This window comes from Mastigoproctus giganteus, chromosome 4 (genome assembly GCF_048544385.1).
Source record: "Mastigoproctus giganteus isolate SK-2022 chromosome 4, ASM4854438v1, whole genome shotgun sequence".
In the NCBI taxonomy this organism is placed as follows: Eukaryota; Metazoa; Arthropoda; class Arachnida; order Uropygi; family Thelyphonidae; genus Mastigoproctus; species Mastigoproctus giganteus.
Window position 1 is genome coordinate 227,174,558 of NC_143578.1, and position 22,693 is coordinate 227,197,250.

Sequence of the window (22,693 nt, forward strand, 5' to 3'; positions counted from 1 at the left end):
TAAACATATTCCCGATATAAAGAGCCAAGACAAAAGTATTGCATTTAAATTTATCGACAATCTTTTAACCAACTAAATTTTTTTATTTATTATTACTTATTCATGTTTGAATTCTGTAATCTGTGTATCAGTCAAACCTTACCCCTGCCTCCACGAATGAATGCATCTCATTGCACCTAGGAGTTACATCACCGACCGGCACAGCATATACAGTGACGGCACGGATTGTGTCTATCAGTCCGCCAGTACGAAGCCCGTGAAATGGAGAAAGAGAAGGACCTGACGGGAGTTTGAACGGAAAATGATTTGCCGCGTTTGATTGAGTGGAGTGGGGGAAAGAGGCGCAGCATCTTAGCAACCGCAGGCATTGTCAGCTGTTCTAGGACCGCCATAGTGAAGATGTGGCGGGAATGGTCCAAAGAGCAACATACAACCATCCGGGTATTGCAACCTCAGAGTGCCTGTACAATGCCATAAACCGAAGGTTTATCAGCAAGAAGGAGGTGAGCAAGGGGACCAAGTTAGCTGTGTACAAGTCCATCTATGTATCAACCGTGACATACAGCTGTGAGTCATGGACCCTCTTTCCATAAGCATCGGAACCGACTGCAGCTGCCAAGAGAGAACAGAAGTAGAGTCTTCGTAGAATGAAACAGAAAACAAAACGAGACAGAGTCCGCAATCAAACTATACGGGCTGCATTGAACGTAATTCCACTTAAAATGCTGATCCAAGAAGCCCAACTTCGATGGTGTGGCCATGTTATCAGAATGGACGACAACCAGTTTCCACTCTTGGCCTATGAAGCCAAACCCTCTGGAATGCGACCAAGAGGGAAGCGACAATTGAAATGGGAAAATAACATCCACAACAGCCTGGCCGAGAGAGGAGTGGTCTGGAAACAGGGCAGAACCGTTGCTCGTAACATGAAAAGATGGCGATCTCTCTCTCTCTCTCTCTCTCTCTCTCTCTCTCTGTGAAACCTCGACACCGACTGATATAAGAGGATCGACTAAGCAAGTAAGTAAGTATTACTATAAGTGTGACATACTAAAATTTTATTCTTTACAATAAATTCCTATAAATTAAATACGCTTTCAAAACGACCTCTGAACACATCTGCTGGTTGGTTATTTTTGAGTTTTTCGATTACTTTGGACACAGTCAATTCTAACCTTCTTCGTGCAGTGTGTGTGTGTTCCGGGGGTAGATTTTCAAATTGTGAGGGCTGAAAAATTCCGAATAATTCTAGAGGGAGTTATGGTTTTAGACATGCCTCTGGCCTTCGATGCGACAACTGCTTTTCCATGCTTCAGATTTTATGTCTTGGTCACAACTATCTTCATGTGTAAGCTTCGTTTCGCTCTTCTATGCGACTACAGAGGGTCGTCTTGCTGTAGTAGTGACTGTGGATTCCGACTAAACTTTTGATTCTTTTAAACTCAACGATTTATTAACGTTTTGCGCTGTCTATCGTAGTTACGAGTTAATGCTGCTAACTTCCAACAAGGGCGCTGAAATCTAGCTATCGAACAACCCATAGGCCTTTTCCTATAAGTACATTCTTTCCCATTTTTACTATTAAAATCAGCTTTTATTTTCCTAAATACAGCCGTCACTCTTAACCCATGCAGCATCACGGATTCGCTTGAATGACTAAATCTCTAGGATAAGAACTTTACTTATCCAAGAGTCAGGCTAGCGAATCAGTAAAATTCCTAAATGGGAATTATGGTTGTTTGTTAAATATAATAATCTAATCTATATGGCAATTGAAATCAAAAGCAGATGCAAGAACCAAAACCCGTTTTTTTATTAATAATTTCAGAATGCTTCTGTTCTTGAAAATCATCACTGGAGAACAGCCATTTCCTGTCTTAAAGAGTCCGGGATATTTGATCATCTTGATAACGAAGTATGGTAAGTTTATTTTAATTATTCTTGTTTATAATAACTAAAAAGGGAAGGCATTTAGCCAATCACATAAAATATTTAAATTTCTATTATTTAACTTGCGGATTTTGAAAATTCCAAGTGTTTGAAAGTTATGCAATATAGCCTAGGTATTCAGAGGGGTAATTCGTTATTATTTGATAAGTAAAGTAACTCTGATCAATGTAACCTCCAAGGAAGGATAATCTATAATGCTAAGCCAAAATGTTAATCCGTACTGCTGGGTTAATTTGGCTTAATGCTGTAGTGAACGTACTTGCCAAAGAAATAAGAGTCGCTGGTTCGAATGCTGGCTCCGTTTTGGATGTTGCAATTGTCCAATATTTTAATATAAGGTATGAATAGTGCGATATGATTTCAACAATAAAATCCCCTTAAGAATCCTTAAACTATACTGTGAATTACTATTAAAATGTTTAACCAATGGTCTGGTTGGTTATTTTGACAGGGTCACTTATGAGCTGGATGTAGTAAATATTTTACTTATTCACTTGAATTTCAGTAAAGCATTTGACTCAGTATGTCATGAGAGGTCACTGTATAAGCTGGAACATGTTGAAATTACAGGAAAAATCCTTAAATTGAACGCAGAGTGGCTGCACAACAGGAGGCAGAAAGTTGTAACTAATGGTTACTCTTCAGACTGAGCTAACGTAAGAAGTGAGGTACGTACCCCACGGATAGGTACTGAGACCACTATTGTTTTTAATTTTCTTAAATTACATCAACGAAGGGATAGAGGACGTGATGTAAAAATTTGCAAATGATGTCAAGGTCGGTAGACTAGTGAATGATAAGCGTTAAGCAGCTTCTTCAGGACGACTGAGATGGATTTCAGAAATGGTCAGAAAAGTGACACAGCTATGTTTTAATGCAGTAAAATGCAAGGTCTTACACTTGTTCGCCAAGTGTAAGATTGGATTGTAAGTAGTTTTTATTTAACCAAGAAATTGTTAATTACTGGAATAAGTTGCCACCGTAGATAAGGTGAAAGTCAAAACGGTAGAAGAAATGAATTTAGTAGTTACGATACGGTTGAACATGAAGTTCTCCGAGCAGTGTAGGCAGACGGCGAAGAAGGTCCATGGTGTCCTATCGATGATTTATCGAATATTTGCTTATAGATAGGGAGGTCATAACACCACTGAACAAGGCAATGGTAAGCCTGCGCTCAAGTATGGAGGCCACACTCAAAAGAAAGACATGAAGTTTCTTGAGAAGTCCAAAGACTAACAACGCGCCTAGTGATATCGGCAAAAGGACCTCCATACGAAAGACACCAATATGTGGGCTCTACAGAGCTTTGGAACCAAGCATTCTAACCCATTCCAGAACTCGGGGTCATAAATTCAAATTATTAGGAGATATTTAGATTGGATTGTAAGCAGTTTTTATTTAGCCAGCAAATTGTTAATTACTGGAATAAGTTGCCACTGTGGGTAAGGTGAACGTCAAATAGGTAGTTTATTTATTATGTTTAATTATGTTATTTTATTATTTGTTTGTTGTTGTTTTTTTTGGGGGGGGGTGATGCAGCAAAAGGGAGGGGGTGATGCAGCAGCCTTGTTTGCACCACATGGCTAATACTGATATTTACTAATACAAATACTAAATGTCTCACAAATAAAACAGAAAGGAATTGATATTTGAAAATTATCAATGGATTAATAATTAACACATAAATTCAACACCTGTGGGGTCTTTTTTTTTAAAGTCCGACCAGCCTCTTTACGCTCTGCCCTTGTTTGGATTACTACTCTTGGAGAAATATTCAAAAAGTTCCAGATTTTTGAGATTCTAATGTATAATAAAAAAAAAAAAAAAAATTTTCCACACTGACTATAAAGAACAAATAAAAGCTAATTTTAATAAAAATAGAAAATCGATAAAATATACAGATATTAAAAATATAAAAACTGCACATAAAACAATTAATTATAAAATCAATAAAATGTACGCTCAAAACAGAGGAGCTTTCGGAGCTGTATTCCCCTTCTCCCCGGAAAGGGCCCCAAAAGGCAGAAATACAACCATGTAACCCACAAATGCTAGGAATATAACGTAGTGGCACATCATACTCGACATTGGGGGAAAGGGGAGAGAGAGAGAGAGAAAAGAAAAGAAGGGAAGGGAAACCAGTTGTGTACTCCTGGGGTCGACGAGCAATTAATGCCTCATAGATGCGTGCCAACGATCAACATTAAGCAAAATAATGGAACCAATAACAGGATTTATCTACGGGTTCCTTTGTTACGATCAACATTGGGATCTGAATACGAAGGGCCTCAAGCGAAGAACGAATACAGTAATTACGGAGCTGTTGATTATTTCAACCTTGCGAAGATCGAGTCGACCACTATAGTGGTTTCTCCTACTTGTCACTCATTTTGAGATGTGGGTCTGGGTCCTAATCCCGCTATAGACTGAAAAAAATTCTAAAAGGGTCTTTAGTCTGAGCTATAGATAGATGACCTCAGGCGGTTGAGTAAGCTGAATTATTCCAGATTTTATTGCCAGCACAACATGCGAATCGGCCCATGAATACACTTGTACAGACATACGATAATGCCGCAATATGGTATAATTTGCTGATGCGCCTAAAATCAACAACATATATAGTCTCCAATATATATATATAATATGAAATAGTTATTAGATAATTATTAAGTAACAACGGCAACTCTGTGTTGAAATTGATGTATATGTTTCATAAATGAATTTATCATGTATTTATTAAATGAAATGCTGCTATATTTTTCTAAATATGCTTACTAAACAGGAATGAAATCTACAACCATGTTCGTTCTCTCATTCTGGCTACCGATATCACCCGTCAGAGGGAGTTCCTCGGAAGATTTAAGGTAAATAATTTTATTTTCTCCATTTTTTTTACTATTTATAGCATGTAAATTCCTTTATCGAAAGTACAAATAGAAAGGTTTAACTTTAAGTCACTGCAAAATAAACGAAGTGTATTACTCGATTTACAACTAGAACTGGTATGCAAAAGAAACACGGCTTCGTGGGCACTCTTGTATGCCTAGTTAATCAAAGTAGGCAGATATCTGCTCATTACATTGTGTTGCTGCACAGAACATACCAGTACTCGAGGCACCCGGGGTCTTGAGCCAAAGATAATTAGTATCCTGAAACAATATCCTTCGACTTTTACATAAGCTAGTTGAAGTAGAGGATCTCGTTAATTACGCAAGCACATAATGATACATTCATTAATAATTTTATTTCTAAAAAGGACTCATTACAGAGATCCAAAGCCATAAAATTAAAAGGCAACGGAAGGTCACCACCACTGCAGATGCCTCAAATGTGCAAAAACAAAAACCGATAAAAAAAACGATGATCACAAAAGTTTAAATTTGTGAAAAATGAAAGTTACCTACAGTATTAAATTCTGGAGAACCCAAAAAAAAAAAAAAATCTAGTTTCTCCTATAGATAAATCAATTTTTTACTAGTTTATAACGCATGGATATATCTTACTTTTAATTTAACTTCTGAAGAATAAATATTATATTCCTTTTATATCTTACTCCAGTATCTAATAAGATACTGCAAAATGTGGATTTCCTGCTGGATATATCTTACTCCGGTATCTTATTAGATACCGGAGTAAGATATATCCAGCAGGAAATCCACTGAGCACAACAAGAAATCCACCCATCCAGACACGGAAAATCCACTGAGCACAGTATTAATCCAATAAGCACTATATTATGGATAAATTGAGTTCACGTTGTAAAATTTATCATAAGAATATTTAATATTCTAATTATTTATATACAGAATGATTCAGAATGTATCAGGAAGTAATTAAAGCAATACTCCAAATAACACAATTTGTTTTCTAATTTGACATACCCCTTTGTGAATGCTTCCTGTACTACGTTCCGTTGTGAATGTATTATCAAACAACGCGAGATTTTGATTAGACCTGCATGTCATCCTACACACTAAATGCAGAAAGTAGTACCCTGAATCAACAGACCTGCTTTTTTTAATATTTTATTTTCTGAATTCATGTTGTGTCGTGAGTGTTTTACCGTATTTATTGTATTCCAGAGTAATCGCGTTATTTTTCTTCTATTTCTGTAATAGCGGAAGTGATTTTATGAAACTTTAACATCACTTCTAAAATCTAGGTTATTTTGGTGGGGGGGGGAAACTCATGAGAGAATTTTCGATTCCTTTCGTTGTCAGGAACCTACTGTAGAATGTAGAATTCAGGACGTGTAATTTCGAATCACCCTGTATTATAACTACTTTTTTTTTTCTATCATGTAATGGGCATATTTTCATTTCTACGACAGATTTCATACAGTGATAGATTTTTCCTATGAAATACCTGCAAACCTTTCTGTTAATCAGCTGAAACATGCTCATATAAAATTAAAAATACTACTGCTACTACTACTACCAATTCAAATAAACATTTATAGTAAAACTTACGATCCGTTTTTGTACCGAAACTAAAAGAAGAGAAGAAAGAGCTATTTCTGAAGTAGTTGGAAGGTTGCAAACATTTAACCCCTCAGTAAAGCTCCAAAGAAGATGTATGACCACTCTGGAAGATTTCCAGATTTGTGAGTTTATGTTGTAATGACAACTGATGAGTTTCTTGTCGGAATATTATCGTGCGAACTTGGATTCAGTTACTTTGATGAGGTGAAAACTACTTGAAGAAATTCGTTACTATCTTTTTTTTTTTTTTCAAGGAATATATCTATCATTATAACAGGCAAGTATATGAAATATCGCCATTCATTAACAACTTTTCACTTTACTACTCGATTTCGAGAAACCTAACCCAGTCGTTAAGCGAGGTGCACCTGTGTGTATAATTTTTTTAGACCTACAGTTTAAACCTATTAATTCAAGGGGAATTATTATTACTTTTTGGGTTTATACTCCAAGATAGTAATAAAGGTCAGAAGAGCTTACAAGATAGAGAATACAAGTACATTACCACAATTAATGGCCACATGAGTTCACGGCAAACTCAAACGCGTATACTATTATTCCACTCGACTACTGCCAATAGATCTGAAGGCGAAATTTTATTACTTCAAATTACTAATTTTCAATTTATTGATATACGAGGTGTGGCTAAAAAGTAATGAGACTGGTGCTATAAAATTTTTTATTAACAACTGAACTACAAATAAACATTATCCCCTTCAAAACAGTTCCCTTGGGAAATACATCGCCGGAAACGTTGCTCCCACTCTCAGGCAGTGCTGGAAGTTTTCAACTGAAAGTGCCTTCAGCTGGTCTGTCACGATCTTTTGGATGTTGTCCACAGTTCCAAAATGACCTTTGAGGTGGAATGTGAGCTTGGGAAAAAAGAAGTCACACGAACTCAGATCCGGCGAGTATGGGGGCTGCGGAACCACTGGAATACCCTTTTTGGTCAAAACTTCGGTGACGGAAATGGCAGTGTGACAGGGAGCGTTGTCGTGATGCAGTATCCAAGAGTCTGCAATATCCAGCCGGACACAATTAACCCTTTTTCTGAGTCGTTCAAGGACCTCACGATAATACTGTTGATTAACTGTTTGTCCTTGAGGCACGAATTCCTTATGAACAACACCTTGACTGTCGAAAAAACAAATTAGCATGAATTTGATTTTCGATTTGCTCTTACTTTTTTCGGACGTGGTGAGTTGCTCGTGTGCCACTCCGAACTTTGTCGTTTGGTTTCGGGATCGTACTTGAAAATCCACGCTTCATCACCTGTTATGACATGTTTGAAAAAAATTTTCATTTTCGATGCGTTCAAGGTCCAGGCACACATTCCTTCGGTTTTCCTTTTTTTTTTTCGTTGGTGAAGTTTTTTGGAACCAGCTTTGCACAAATTTTCCGCATGCCCAATTCCTTGGTCAAAATGTCGTGAACGGTTTGGTGATTCAAATTCAACTCGCTACTGATCATTCTGACTGTCAAACGTCAACAGACCTCATGAGAGCCCTCACTTTGGTCACATTTTCGTCCGTTTTTGACGTGCACGGTCTTCCAGAACGAGGTTCAACTTCCACACTCTCACGGCCATCCAAAAAGGCTTAATGCCACCTAAAAACCTGTGCCATCGATAGAGCATGCTCTCCATAAGCCCGTTTTAGTTTTTCCTAAGTTTCCGTTGCGTTTTCGTTAAAAAAGTATAAGAATACTACGGGCTCTTATTTATTGGTATGTCCTTATGCAATGTTTTTTATCTTCCAATTAATGGCCACATGAGTTCGAACCACGGCAAACTCAAACGCGTTCAGGAAGATAAAAATAAAAAATGATAATGGAATAATAAAATAAAAAAACTATATATTTAAAAGAAAAAAATATTTATTTTAAAATAAAAAAAGCTTTATTAATACTAAGGAGGTTGGCATGTTGTGCGTCAGCGAAGAATTAAACTAGATGGGCAGCTTGACTTTATGACTCATCTATTGAAGCGTTTGCCAATCACAATGCATAATTAACTAACCAAGGCCATCATGCAGCCATAGACAAACAGTACAAAAAAAAAAAAAAAAAAAAATCGCAATAATACGATAACATGTTTTACTGTGGAATACAAACGTTTTGATTAATATAGCGTATATAATAACTATTAAATTATTTTCCTAAATTTACTACACTTTTGTAGTTTAAAACGCCAAATAACACGTCCAGGGTGTCAAATAGTATGCCATTAGGTTATTGTTCAGTAGAAGGTTCTTACCCATGGATGTTTGCGACAATGAGTGATACGCTGGTATAGCTCTTCCCTCTTCTCACAGTGATTAGCTGTTAATCACCATGATTTTGGCTTAGAGTGAATGCCGTTTTGCTGTTCTTCCAATCACTGCGAAGCAGTGAGCGGAGGTAGACCTGCCTATCATATTTATTACTCTTGTTTATTTATTTACTTCTTTTTTTCTTTTTCTTTTTTGTTGGTACAACCGGTTTTGGGCTCCCAGTGGTGCGAGATCTTCTGGCATCCACTGGAATTAATTTTTCTTCCAGTGGATGAGGGACTGTTACCTGTTACTTTCGTTTAACAGTGTGCGTATTGTTGTGGCCTGCCTCCTCGTGGCGTGGACGGGTACTAGAGAGAGCCATCCTGGTGACTGTTGCTTCCTAATAGCTAAATGGCCAACAAAACAATAAAACAAGATACACAGTTCGCAGACAATACCATACATATATCTGGCCATTTTACAGAGTTCTGTATTCATCACTGTGTACCATGGCGGAGTTCAACTTCGCCATAGTACACTGTGATGAATACGCCGTACATATGACACAACACATGTCCATCACTCATTGTCGCAAAGATCCATATGTCAAAACCTTGTACTGAAGACTAATCAGTTTTTTCATTGTTTTCTGGTACTGTATCGACCTTGAAAGTACGGTCCACGTTATGCAACACCCAGTATTCACCACGAAGCAATAACCTACGCCAGCATCTTGGTCGGTACGATGCATCGTTTGGAAAAGACTTGATTCGACTGTACGAATTTTTTAACTTCCTCTAGTCGTTGAGGCGGGGGCCTCTGCCGATCTGGGACAGAAGAGTTGCGACGTGAATTATCGGGTGGTTTTTCAGCCCGCACAATATGCAAATAGCACGGTGAACATATACCTCTTCATACAAATACACTATACAGATATGAGAGACCAGCATCGGTGCCGTTAAAATAATAATTTGAATTTGTACTACCAAACCACAATAAATTGTACAGTTTCGGCTAGGAAGAAACGCCTGAATAAATCAGCGTCTGGTAACTATCAGAATTTTAAAACATACACTTACGTAGCATTCATTATTCACAAGTGAACGAATTCATAAAAAAAACATTTATACTAACTAACATAGCACTAAAAGCAAATTTTGCAGCAGCATGGCATTGTACCTACAAAAACCCAATAGACAAAAATATATACATACAATTACAGTAAAATTTGTAAAAATAAATAAAAATTAATATTTTATTAACTCTGATGGCATGTCACTATTTACCGTCAAATAATTTATTAACCTACGTAAATTTTTGTGACATATGGTAGCAATATGACTTACCTTCACCACAGCAAAGGAATCCAAAAAAAAAAAAAAAAAAAAAACAACAAAATATAAAAGTAATACCTGCTCTTACGAAATTAAACAAATCTAAAGTGATCTTGCCTTCTACAAACAAATACTGCTATAAACAAACGAACTACACGATAACCTGCACCATATTCCATCAGCCATGCATAATAATAATTTATCATATAATTTATACCGAAGTATCTTTGTAATAGAGTTCATGAAAAAAGAGAATGTCCTAAACGCGCAACGTACTGTAAATTTAAACCATAATTGGTATCTGCAAAATATGCAAAACTGACGCCATTATGCTAATCATTCTTCTGCTTCTACACGTCTTTTGATGTTACAAAATGCTTAAAGACTTTAAGTCCAATGAAATTAGTGGATTTTTTACGTACTTCGAAGAAGTCGAAGCTAATGAAGTTTAAGCTGTTTTTTTCTTGAAAATAGCATACATACATGACAAATATCCATACTACTAAAAACTGAAACAAAAATTTAATAAAATAAAATAATATATATATATTATATAATGTACAAAGTGCACACTACTGTTTAGGTAATTTCCTAGTTTGGCGTTCTAAATTATTTCCCCTTTGCGAAACTCGAGAAAATAGCGCCCAGATTATCTCCTTAACTAAATTAAATTGTGAGTACCAATATGCTTCAAAAAATCAATAAACACTTTCTGCGTAAGTCAAAATTCCTGCCTTGCACTTCAGAAAACTATCTTTACTAAATTAAGTTCTTCATTAAAGCGCATTTCAAAAATAAAACACTGTAAAGTAAGAAAAAAAATTCCTTAGTACTTACTTTTGTGTAATACAGTGCAAATACATCTCAGCAAGACTTGAAAATATTCATTAACTATCGCAATTTGCATAACTTCTCCATTATAACACTAATCTTCAAGCGAATCACAAATAACAAAATTGAGAACCACATTAAACCAAATAAAGCAGACGACACCTTAACGCCACCTACTATTATATTTTATTTATTTATTATGAAATTTTTGTGACGTTTAAATTAGAAAAATAACTTAAATTCAGTTAAATAACGAAAATAATAGATAATAAAAACTTTAAAAATAACAAGTATGAATAAATAATAAAATTCTGAAATAAATAATAAAATGTAAAAATAAAATAACATAATAATACAAATAATATAAAGTGACAACGGTTAAGACAAGTACGTTTATTTGCACTATCTGCTAGTACGAAGAGAGAATGGACGTTTCATAAATTTAATAAATTTAAATGAATACGCGCTGCAGTATTTCAGTATCATCGTATTACTGATAAGTGAATGATATCTTCAGAATCTTTTTTCCTTTAGTTTTATATATTTCCAAAATAAAAATATCCATTTCAAGTAACACCTTTGTATCTGCCCTATATCTCATAATAGCTAGTCAATGTGCAAGAATAGGTGGGCAAAGAGCTAATGGTAAATTTTAGTCAAGCTGAGTAAAAATATGGCTGAGACATAATCCATTGTGTCAAACTCACGATAATGGAACTTCATCATGTCCACGTAAATTTGAATATTATAGTCAGTTTTGCTGTTGTTGTTGTGTAAAACTTTGGGATATTAGTAACTAAGGACATATTTCTCTGTATATATTGTCTGTAAATTGCTTGTGCTGGACGAAAAACCCGAGTTTTCAGGAGAAAAAAACCATGCTACCCTGACTTGAGACCTAACTCAGCCACGTTGAGAAAAAGGCTGGTAAAAATTCCTCATGTCATCGACGGAACGTGTGGGGAGGACGGCGATCTTATCAACTGTGCTAGCCACGAGGGCAGTCAGTTTTTCAATGAAGGGAAAATAGTGGAAGAGGACTAAAGGTCATCGTCTTATTATTTCGCTGATATTATCAGGCAAGTTTTGAAAATTTGGAAAGGGGTTCCTTCTGTAATGCCTGAAATGTTAGCATTAGCATTAGTAGAGGCATTTGATGCAAGAAAGCAAGCTTATGTAGCATCAGCCAAAAAAAAAAATAATAAATAAATAAAACCACTTCCACTTCACCCCTTTGTTCGTTCGAAATACCTGTCCAGCTGAGCCTTAAACTTATTTAGGCAGGCTATCAACTTCTACGACAAGGGATGGAAGTCTGTTCCACCAACCAACCACCCGCTGGCTAAAGGCAAATTTTTGCACGCTTATCCTACATCTGCCTTTCCTCAATTTGAAATTATGCCCTCTCAGGTGATTATTCTGAGCAAGAGGAAGAATCCCATCAGCATTTAGCATGCTCAAACCATTCAAGGCTTTATACACCTCTATCAGATCACCTCGCTGGTGCCTAGTCTCCAGACATGTAATTTGCAAAACTTAAGCCTTTCTTCGTAAGAGCACCCCTTTGTTCCATTCACTAATCTTGTTGCCCTTCTCTGTACTCGTTCCAGCATCTCTACATCCTTCTTGAAATGAGGCCTCCAGACCTGTATACAGTACTCTAGGTGTGGCCTGACCATTGCCTTATACAAGGGAATAATTACCTCCTTATCCCTGCTAGAAAAATTCCTATATATCATTGACAATACACCATGAGCTACTCTTGCAGCCCGTCTGCACTGCTCAGAGAACTTCATATCTGCCTGCACAACCACCCCCAGGTCCCTTTCATTCTCTACCACTGTCAGTGTAGTACCACAGAGTTGATACGTTACTCTGGGTTTACTGCTTCCCATATGTAGTACTTTACATTTGTCAATGTTAAACTTCATTTGCCACCTCTCAGCCCATCTGCTCAACCTTTCTAGATCCTGTTGCAGCAGCATAGTGTCAGTAGTGTCCTTGACAACCCTGCCAACCTTCGTACCGTCTGCAAACTTGGACATTAATCTTGATATACCATCATCAATATCATTTATAAATACAGAAAACAATAATTGACCCAACACTGAACCCTGATGAACTCCACATTAATCCACGATGAGCAGTGTCCATTGATTACTCATTGAGCGCAAGATAATTGAGCGTCCTCGTGTGTAGCACAGTTGATAGAATCTCTATCTTCCTCATACCGGGTGGAGAAAGCCTGAGTTCGAATCCCGTCAATGACCCGAGAAATGTTTAACGGTCTTTTTCACAAAGTGGCTTAGTTAGTCGGTCTCAAGAAAGGTAGCATGGTTTTCCCTCCAGGAAACTTTTCGTCTAGCAAACGGAATAATCGACCAGATAACTCGTGCGATTTACAGACGTATTATATACGACGCAATATGCCTAAGTTGCTGATACGTCTAAAACCCTACAACCAACCAACCCAACCGATAATGCAGCACCATACACCATCCAACAACATTCGGCAGAAGAAATGAAAATTAGAAGCATACGACAAAATTTGTATTTTATCACATTCTTCTTATTAATCATATCTGCCCCAGTGAAAGAAATGAAGGGTTATTGGTAATTGGACATTCAAATCTGAAATTTGCTGCGGCAAAGCTAAAATAAGCATTCCAGAAACACTTCAATGACCTTCACGCTATCAATACTGCCTTAACAAACTACCTAAAAGGAAACTAGCCTTAGTAATTTGTTAGTATCTTGCATTCTTTTTTATGCAATCTGTCCTGTAACTTTTAATACACTGATTGCATAGTACTGCTCTAACATACATATGTTGAGGTTTGAAAGACAAGAAGAAAGTGTTAGCGCTGGGTTTAAATTGCTGCAGGCTATCATTTTTTTCAAAAACAATTAAGACAAAAGATTGACACACAAAACTGAAGAAGGAAGAAAGAATGAGAAAGAAAGCAATTGGGTCAGAATTTAGTTGCCGTGTCCTAACAGTTTAGGCAGAACTGACAGTAAAGAGACGCCACTTCTCAGAGGAAACGTCCATCGGGACATATACAGTACATTGTCTTCGTCACAATTCTTTTTCTGACCATGTTGTGTTGTGGTGTGATCCAGAATTACTCCTTTATGTTTCCAGAATACAGAAAGAATTACTTTCCGATGAATGCCTACACTGGTTGCTGACAAATTGAATAGCTATTTTGCATAAGTGTCTATTATAAACCCTTATAAAGCAAACATTCACACATGAAGAATTCTTTACGAGAGGGGATATCAGAGGTTTATCAAACTCCAACGCAGAGTTAAATGGCTGTGATAACTGAAAGGAAAGCAGAAGAGAAATTGTTGAAGCGGAACATAAAAAAGCACCTGGGGTGGATGGAATCTATCCAATCGTATTAAGTGAGGCAGTAAAAGAGGTGAGCAAACCCCTAACCATAAATATGAGAGCATCCTTGGATTCAAGGGAGGTCCCCATGGACTGGAGATGTGCGAAAATATCCCCAATTCATAAAGTGGGATCAGAAGCTAACATGAGTAATTACAGACCTGTCAGCTTAACATCCGTTCCAGGGAAAATAATGGAGTCACTGGTTAAAGAAGTAATGCAATTATAATGCAGTCACAGCATGCATTTGTGAAGGGGCGATCTTGTCTAAACCAGTCGGATAGGTAACTACGATGCAGTGACCAATGAGCTGAATGCAAAAAATAAATTTGGTTCATATACTTGGATTTCAGAAGACTTTTGATGCTGTTGCACATAAAAGACTGCTGTTTAAACTGGGGTAATGTGGCATTAAGGTTAAATTACTGTTATGGATAAAGGGACAGTTAAGTGGAAGAAGACAGAGATTGGTTATCAGTGGGCACTGCTCTTCGTGGACTAATTCGCGAAGTTATCAGTGAAGTTCCCCGGGATTCAATGCTGGGGCCATTGATGTTTTCAATATTTATTAATGATATTGATGAAGGTATATATCAGGCTTAATGTCAAAGTTTTCAGATGATACAAAGGTTGGCAGATGGTTCACGACAGTAATGATGGTAAAAAGGCAAACTGTGACCATTATCAATCCACTGCAGGATGGAAGCCTCCTCAACGATTCATATTGATGGAAATGAACCATAATCTGCCACGCTGGTCCAGTGCAGGTTGGCAGATCGGCCATATTTAGCGGTCAGGGGTTCAAAGACCCAAAGAGCGTGTGCAATGCACTTCCGCTCCTGACCACTCGGCTACGGAAGCTATGGTACTGTAACAAGATTTATAAACATTAGGTCAATGGGTTGAGAAGTGGCAGTTGAAATTTAACATTGATAAATGCAAAGTACTTATTTAGGGTAGCAATTACCCCAGAATAACGAACTAACTGTGGGGTAGAGTGTAGAGTGTGTTTAGTGTCAAATGGCACCAGGGGTTCCCCCCATCTCCGCATAGTATGCATTGTGGGTGTGGAACAGAACACTGTCAATGCCAGAGGTTTAAAAGTGTATTGGTTTTGTAAATGTGTAGTGTCGTGTACCGTTGTTCCTCTGGTAATTTAGCCGCTACCAACTGTGGGGTCCTGCACCAGGGTAGTAGAAAATGAAAAAGACCTGAACTTAATTTTTCAGTCAGATATGAATTTCTCTGAGCAATGCAGACGTACTGCCAGTACAGCTAATGGGGTTTTGTCAATGATATACAGAAACTTTGCTAGTAGAAAAAAGGAGGTGATTATCCTTTTATAAGGCTATGGCTAATCTGCATCTATAGTATTGTATACATGTCTGGAGGCCTCACTTTAGGAAGGATTTAGATCCTGGAACTGGTGCAGAGAAGGGCAACCAGGTTGGTGAAGGGAACGAAAGGGTGCTCTTACTTAGAAAGGCTTCAGTTCTTCAAATTGCAGCGTCTGGAGACTAGGCACCTGCGGGGTGATTCGATTGAGGTGTTTAGGGCTTTGAATGGTTTGAGTAAGCTGAATATGAATGGCATTCTTCCTCTTGCTGAGACTACACGTATGAGGGGACATAAATTTAAGTTGAGGAAGTTGTGGTTGCAGGCTAGATGTTCGGAAGTTTTCCTTCAGACAAGGAGCTGTTGATTGTTGGAACAGGCTTCCATCTGTCGTTGTGGAAATGGGCTTCCATCTGTTGTTGTGGAAATGAATAAATTCAAGGAAGAACTAGACAAATTTTGGAGGGTAAGGGTGTGTGTGTGTGCGCGCGCGCTTCAAAATACTAACCGACATTTAGGAAATAAATTTCGATCGGTAAGGTGTCACAAAAGTTTAATTTTTTCTTTTTTTTTTCTTATTTAAAATTCTTTTCTTATTCGAAAAAAATATGAGCATGCATTTAGCCAAAATATTTCCCATTTTTTTTAAATATCACACTTATAAGCTGGGACTAAAGAGCAAAAGATCAATCAAGGCCCATTCAGATGTGTCTTATCAGCTTTTAATTATGCTTTTGGCTTATAAGTGTGATATTTAAAAATATGGGAAATATTTTGGCTAAATGCATGCTCATATTTTTTTCGAATTATCTTAACTAACTTTGATTACATTCAGGTAAGCAAAAATAATATAATTTAATATTAATCTAAAATGTCTGTGTTTTTTCTAGGGATATCTCGACGCAGAAATTCTCGACATGCAAAATAAGCAGTACAGACATTTCGCATTGCAGGTAAGCATACCTGTTTAATATTATTAACAATATCCATTCAGACTAAGCACTTCAATATTGGGAATCGATATTGTATACTTGAATACTACAAAATTCTTTTGTCCATGTCCATTTGACATCGATCTTCATCTAATTTCCCTCGATCTTTAATAAAATAACACTTGCAGAAAGGTTACATATTCTTATGGCTTTCTAAGGATTAAGAACTCACTATCCAAATATATAAATAATTAGTATTGATTGGTATGGTATTAATTTGTTGTCATGGAAACTTTCGATACAGAATTGTCTTTGGTGAATTATAATACGACAAACTTGAAGATAATGGCTGACTTCTAATCACTGCTAATTAATATAATATAAGATGACAAATGAATAACTTCAAAGTTATTTGTATCTGCTTAAAAATAAACCTTCCACACAAAATTTGTTATAATGACAAAACTAGAGAGCAAGATTGCAATCACGTTTTTTCAAAAATTAAAAAAAAAAAAAGAGTACATGTTAAGTCCTTTCAAGATACTATTACAACTAGAAGGTTTAAATTTTTTTTAAATTGCATTCTTTGAAAACCTCGATGTAGTGTAGTCGATTTAATGCTTGACCCTTTGTAACCAATTCGGAATGAAAATATCGTCGGGAATGTAGAATATGCATTACTGTGCATTAAAATAAAATATTGGACCAATTGCTACTGCAAAAGGATGAACGCAGAGAGATCAAGGACAGTATCTCGATACGCATATAGCCGTGATGGTTGCTGGCTGGAACACATGGAAATTTGTATTGCCATTGACAATCTCAAACATGTCTCTTCCTGTGATGTTACGGGATGATATCCTATTCTTCGTTTCCTGCAAATGAAAACGCATCAACAATCTGTTTCAAGGTCGAGGGAACGCAGCTAGTCGTCGAGAATATAGATGCTTCTCATCAATGTTCTGTGAATAATATGCTTGAATACGAGTCCTCTGGATACAGCAAGCTCTGAGTAAATTTCTATGTTGAAAAGCCTCTATGAACTCTCACATTTGGGGATGGATAACAGAATACGAGTCCTCTGGATCCAGCAAGCTCTGAGTAAATTTCTGTGCTGAAAAGCCTCTATGAACCTCACATTTGGGGGTGGATAACAGATCTTGTGTGGAAGAACCTCGGATAATCTTCGAGAGACAGTTTACGCCTTTTGGAACTGATTCCATCTGCATACATTTCGATTCACATTCAGTCATCTGACCATATATTTAGCCGTTTTTTACTTTCATTTAAAAACATATCATGTGTTTGCGTTTGTTCCTTAGTTTTTGATCCCCACTGTATTTCGATAGCAATTTTTCGGTTAGAAACAAAATTTAATTTCTTCATTGTTGAAAACCTGGAAATCTCGATTATTCGGTTTGCAATTTAACTACGGCCCGCGAAGTCAAAGTCAACTTAAGTCGGATAACAAGAAGTAATATGTAGAATTTGTTACAGATGCTCTTTGTTTATATTTTAATGTTTCTGAATTTTCTCAACGGAGACCCTTGAATATCTCAGAAACCTCATCCCCACCTTTGCTTTTTGCCTACTACCTCACTCTAGTTATGCTTCAGTAATCCTTTCAGTTTTACTATTGCACGATTAATTTGAAAATTCTTCAGATTTTTTTTATTTGAATCCATTAAATTGTGCACTTATCAGTTAAAACAGAAAAGGAATGCGCTTTTTTTTAGCAATCATTAAGATATCAGTTTGTTTAATGATTCTACTTGGAACAACAAGGACAGCTCCCTCTCACTGACAAGATGATGCTTCTAAACTTATTAGTACCATTTGCAGAAAAGCAACACAAGAGTCTCTGGTGGGTAATATGGTTGATATAATCCCCGTCCTCCCAAACCAGGTGCAAAAAGTCTGGGTTTGAATACCGTCGCTGACGCAAGAAATATTTATGGGCTTTTTGTTTTACAATGTGGCCAACTTAGTCGGTCTCAACAACACATGATTTTTTTTTCTCTGGTAAATGTGAAAATTGATTCTGAAATGCACATAATTTAGAGTTATAATATACTGACCCTCATAGCCTTATTTGCTTTGGAGCTTAGCATTCACAAGCCACCCAAAAGGCTCTCGTGAGTAGCACAGTTGGTAGGCTCGCCGTCCTCCCCACACCGGGTGGAAAAGACCCGAGTTGAATCCCGTCGATGACATGAGAAATTTTTATGGGCTTTTCACAACGTGGTTGAGTTAGTCAGTCTCAGGCGAGGGTAACTGCTTTTTTCTCCCGGAAATCGAGTTTGTTGTCCAGTAAACAAAAAATCTACCTTAGAACACACGCAATTTACAGACAATATGCACTGAGCTACATGGTCTTAGTCGCCTATGCTCCTAAAATCCAAACAACAACAACAACAGCTACCCAAAAGGAAAAGCGAACTTCATCGTTTCTTTTTCCAAAAAATATGTTCGTATTAAATCTTCTAACGCTGTTCTGAATAAATATGAATAAATTCAAATTTTTGTCATATTTAAGAGTTTTTCTTTCTTTTTTCGGATTATCCAGCATTTCGATAATCTGGGAAAAAAGTTTTCCAACCATTCCAATAACAGGAAGTGCAATGCATTTCTGTAAAAGTGCTTATTATGCTAACGATCCATTTGTTAACCGCTTTAGCTTTTGTTTGCCACCCCTTCTGTCTTGTAAGGTAGATTATATATTGCGAATTTGGTACTGAATTATTCTGCCTTTCACATTCTAGTACCAGTCTCAGCTTTAAAACGAATGCTAATATGGTCGTTGAAAGGCTAATCATGCAGGCTTCGATAAATATGAAAAAAAAAAAAAATACTCTACTGCGTTCATCAGAAAGAAATTTAATTAGCGATAACTGATCGGAAGAGGATTAGATAAATGAGATTTGACCTAAAACCTATGGTTCAACTTCTCTGTGTCTATTTTTAATCTCAGTTATCGCTAATTAAATTTCTTTCTAATGAACGCCTGCAAAGGTGCTCTTCCTTAATAAAAGAAGCATATAGCCCATGCATTGATAATAACACTTTACGATGACCAAATTAACAACATTATAACCAGACCGGTTAACCCAGAAAGATGGGGAAGCACAGCCTTCATTGAAGGACTGAATCTTTTATATATCCTCCTATGTGCCCTCGTGCGTTGGTAGAATCGCCGTACTCCCCACAGCGGGTGGAAAAGACCCGAGTTCAAGTCCCGTCGATGACGGGAGGAATTTTTATGGGCCTATTTCACAATGTGGTTGAGTTAGTCGGTCTCAGGAGAGGGTAGCAAGGTTTTTTATTTCTGGAAACTGGGTTTTTCGTCCAGCAAAGAGAAAATCGACCTCAGAACACATACAATTATAGACAATATAGACGGAGTAATATGGCCTTAGTCGCTTATGCTGAGCTGGATATCACCATTCTTCTGTTTCTTGGTGATTCCCTTCTACTTCTCTCTCACTCTCTCTCTCTCTCTCTGGGTAACTCGGAATTTTTTTTTTTTTTTTGGCTGGTGCAGCATAAGCCTCAGGCTTCCTTGCACTACATGGCTAGTAATAATAATAATGATAATAATAATAATAATAACAACTTCGTGTGTGATGTTCTAGCCAGCAACCTCTTCTTTGTATATTCTTTCTTTTTCTTCAAAAGTCCATAACTTTATAAATCAGCTGTTTAATTTTCGTTTAATAACACCTGACTTTCTCTACTATAATTATTCTATAGTAGGGATTCATGCGCTTTCGTTTACTACTCCAGTCTAGCTGATTGAGATGCTGAGGTATCTGTAGTCACTGAGTAGTATAGATTGTTCTATTACAGGGTAACATACAATCGTAACCAATCGCCTTCAACATTACTTCCCTGAGTTCTGAGTGTCCATATCGTATGACGCTAGGAATTTTATGGGCTTTCTCACAACATTGTCTGCTCGGTAGCACAGTGGTATTGTCACCATCCTCCCCACACCGGATGGAAAAGGCCCGGGTTCGAATCCCGTCGGTGACGCGAGGAACTTTAGTGGTTTTTTTCACTCAGTGGCTGAGTTAGTCGTCTCAGGCGTAGATAGCAAGGTTTTTTTCTCCAGAAACTGGGGAAAAAATCCCAGAACGAAAAAACTCCAGAAACTGGGGTTTTTTCTTCTAGCAAACAGGCAAATCGACCAGAGAACATGCAATTTACAGACAAAATAAATATATGGGTAGATGTAATCATTTACAGGGGACCCTAATATCATAATTTTTTTTTCTCACAACATTGGCCGAGTTAATCAGTCTCAGGAGGGCATTGCATAATTTTTCTCCCAGAAACTATAGTTTTTTACCCTCCGGCAAACAACAAACTGACATGAATAGATGTAATTACAGACAGAGATACTGTTCATGTAATTACAGACACAGCGTACTGACTACTAATAGTCTAAGTTGCTTTTTCATTTAACACACACCAACTTGTAAGTCATTTGTAAATTTGACTTGAAAACCAGCTCTAGGAAAAGATATTTCAATACAAAATTAACTGTCCTCGCCGGTGGCCAGTGGTTGTAAATACCGTCCTCTCCATACCGTGTGGAAAAGGCTGGATTTGAATCCGGTCAATGCGCGAGGAACTTTTATGGGCTCTTTTCACAGCGTGGCTAAATTAGTGGATCTCGGATTAAAGTGTGGTTGAGTTAAGCGGTGTCCACTAATACAAAATTAACTCAGCTACATAAGAGATAAAATGAAGTTATTGTTGAAAGTGGAGAAAAGAGTAGAACCGGTAACGAGATAATATCAGAAAAAAAACAATGGATAAAAATTTTTCTAGGAGATGATGAGCTAGATATGCCATCAAATTTATGTTCTAAAGGCGCCTCCCTTCTCCTTTTGATTATAAATGTGATGACAATCGATTTTTCATTTCAGATTTTGATTTCGTTCAATTCGTTTTTAGTCCCAGATTTTCCATCAATTCCATTTGAGAATTTATAGAATATCTGAAAGCGATATCTTTTTGCCAAAAGGCTAAAAGACAATTTTCTTTTATTCAGTCTATAACTGTCCTTTAATTTAAGTACATATCTAGTTTGTGCTACTTGCGAAAGAGAAGAAAAAAAAAAAAAGATATCTCCATTACTCAAGCTTTTCAAAGCGTTAAATCAATTCCCCAAGAAGACGTCTGGTATCTGAAGATATCCTTATCCTTATTCATTCAACATTTTAAATCATATTCTATACTGGATAATTTACAGAGATTTTCCATCTAAAGAAATACGTATACATTCTCTCTCTCTCTATTTATTTTTAGACTTAAAAATGAATTCCCAAAGAGTTCAGAAACATCGTCAGAAAACAACAAATTCTTTTAGTGTAGTGAAAGTGATTTTTCTAATTACCCAAAATGCAAGTTGACTATCTAAATATTATTTACTTTTCAGATAGCCCTAAAATGTGCAGACCTTTGCAACCCTTGCCGTCCATGGGCAATAAGCCAACGATGGAGTTATCAAGTATGTCAGGAATTCTATAGACAAGGTAAATATGCAATTTATTCTTTTCCAAATTTCAAATATAAGTAAAGTTGAAGGACAGCAATCTCTAATGAATTTCAGGGATGACTTCAGAGATATCATTTGTAATGCTTCCAATCCAGACACCAAATATTCAGCTTGCAACAATGGTCTGAATGTCGAAGTTCTATACCTTTTTCATAGTTTTAATTCAAATTTAATTTTTTAAACTTTATAGGCGGATAAAACAAAGGTCTTATCCTTTCAAAAAGCAAAAAACAAAGGTCTTTATATATAATATATTACAAATGAACCTACATCACGTCCAAGCAACCTATAAGCCTATTCAGGTTTACACTATGAAATTTACTAAAAAATAAAATGTCCTCTTTTTTCAGGTGCCTATGAACGACATTTGCAGATACCCATAAGTTCAACATGTGATAGCAGTAGGGCCACCGTGGCTAAGATACAAGCAGGTAAAGCAATTTCTCCAAATTAAAGGATTTTGTTTTTTAATTATTTAAATACACTGTCCAGTCAAAATATTATGACCACGTATCTAATAGTGGGTATTGATTGATTGATTTGGTAGTTGTTGGCGCATCGGCTTCTGTGGCCATATTGCACCTCCCAAGGTTTTTGCAGTACTTTGATCCAAGCCCG

General features: G+C 36.8%; 1 protein-coding gene across 2 annotated transcripts in view; it reads left to right on the top strand.

Moving 5' to 3' along the window:
* The window catches only part of LOC150087454 (uncharacterized), a 244,669-nt gene that overhangs the window by 209,669 nt on the left and 12,307 nt on the right, over positions 1-22,693 (top strand). For both annotated transcript variants that reach the window (XR_016546847.1, XM_090371195.1), the window contains exons 8-12: positions 1,829-1,920; positions 4,733-4,814; positions 16,471-16,533; positions 21,956-22,052; positions 22,426-22,506. Coding sequence is in view for 1 of the 2 variants with exons in the window: in XM_090371195.1 (XP_090227321.1) it covers positions 1,829-1,920; positions 4,733-4,814; positions 16,471-16,533; positions 21,956-22,052; positions 22,426-22,506 (415 nt within the window). In the remaining variant the exon portion in view is untranslated. The remainder of the gene's footprint in view (positions 1-1,828; positions 1,921-4,732; positions 4,815-16,470; positions 16,534-21,955; positions 22,053-22,425; positions 22,507-22,693) is intronic.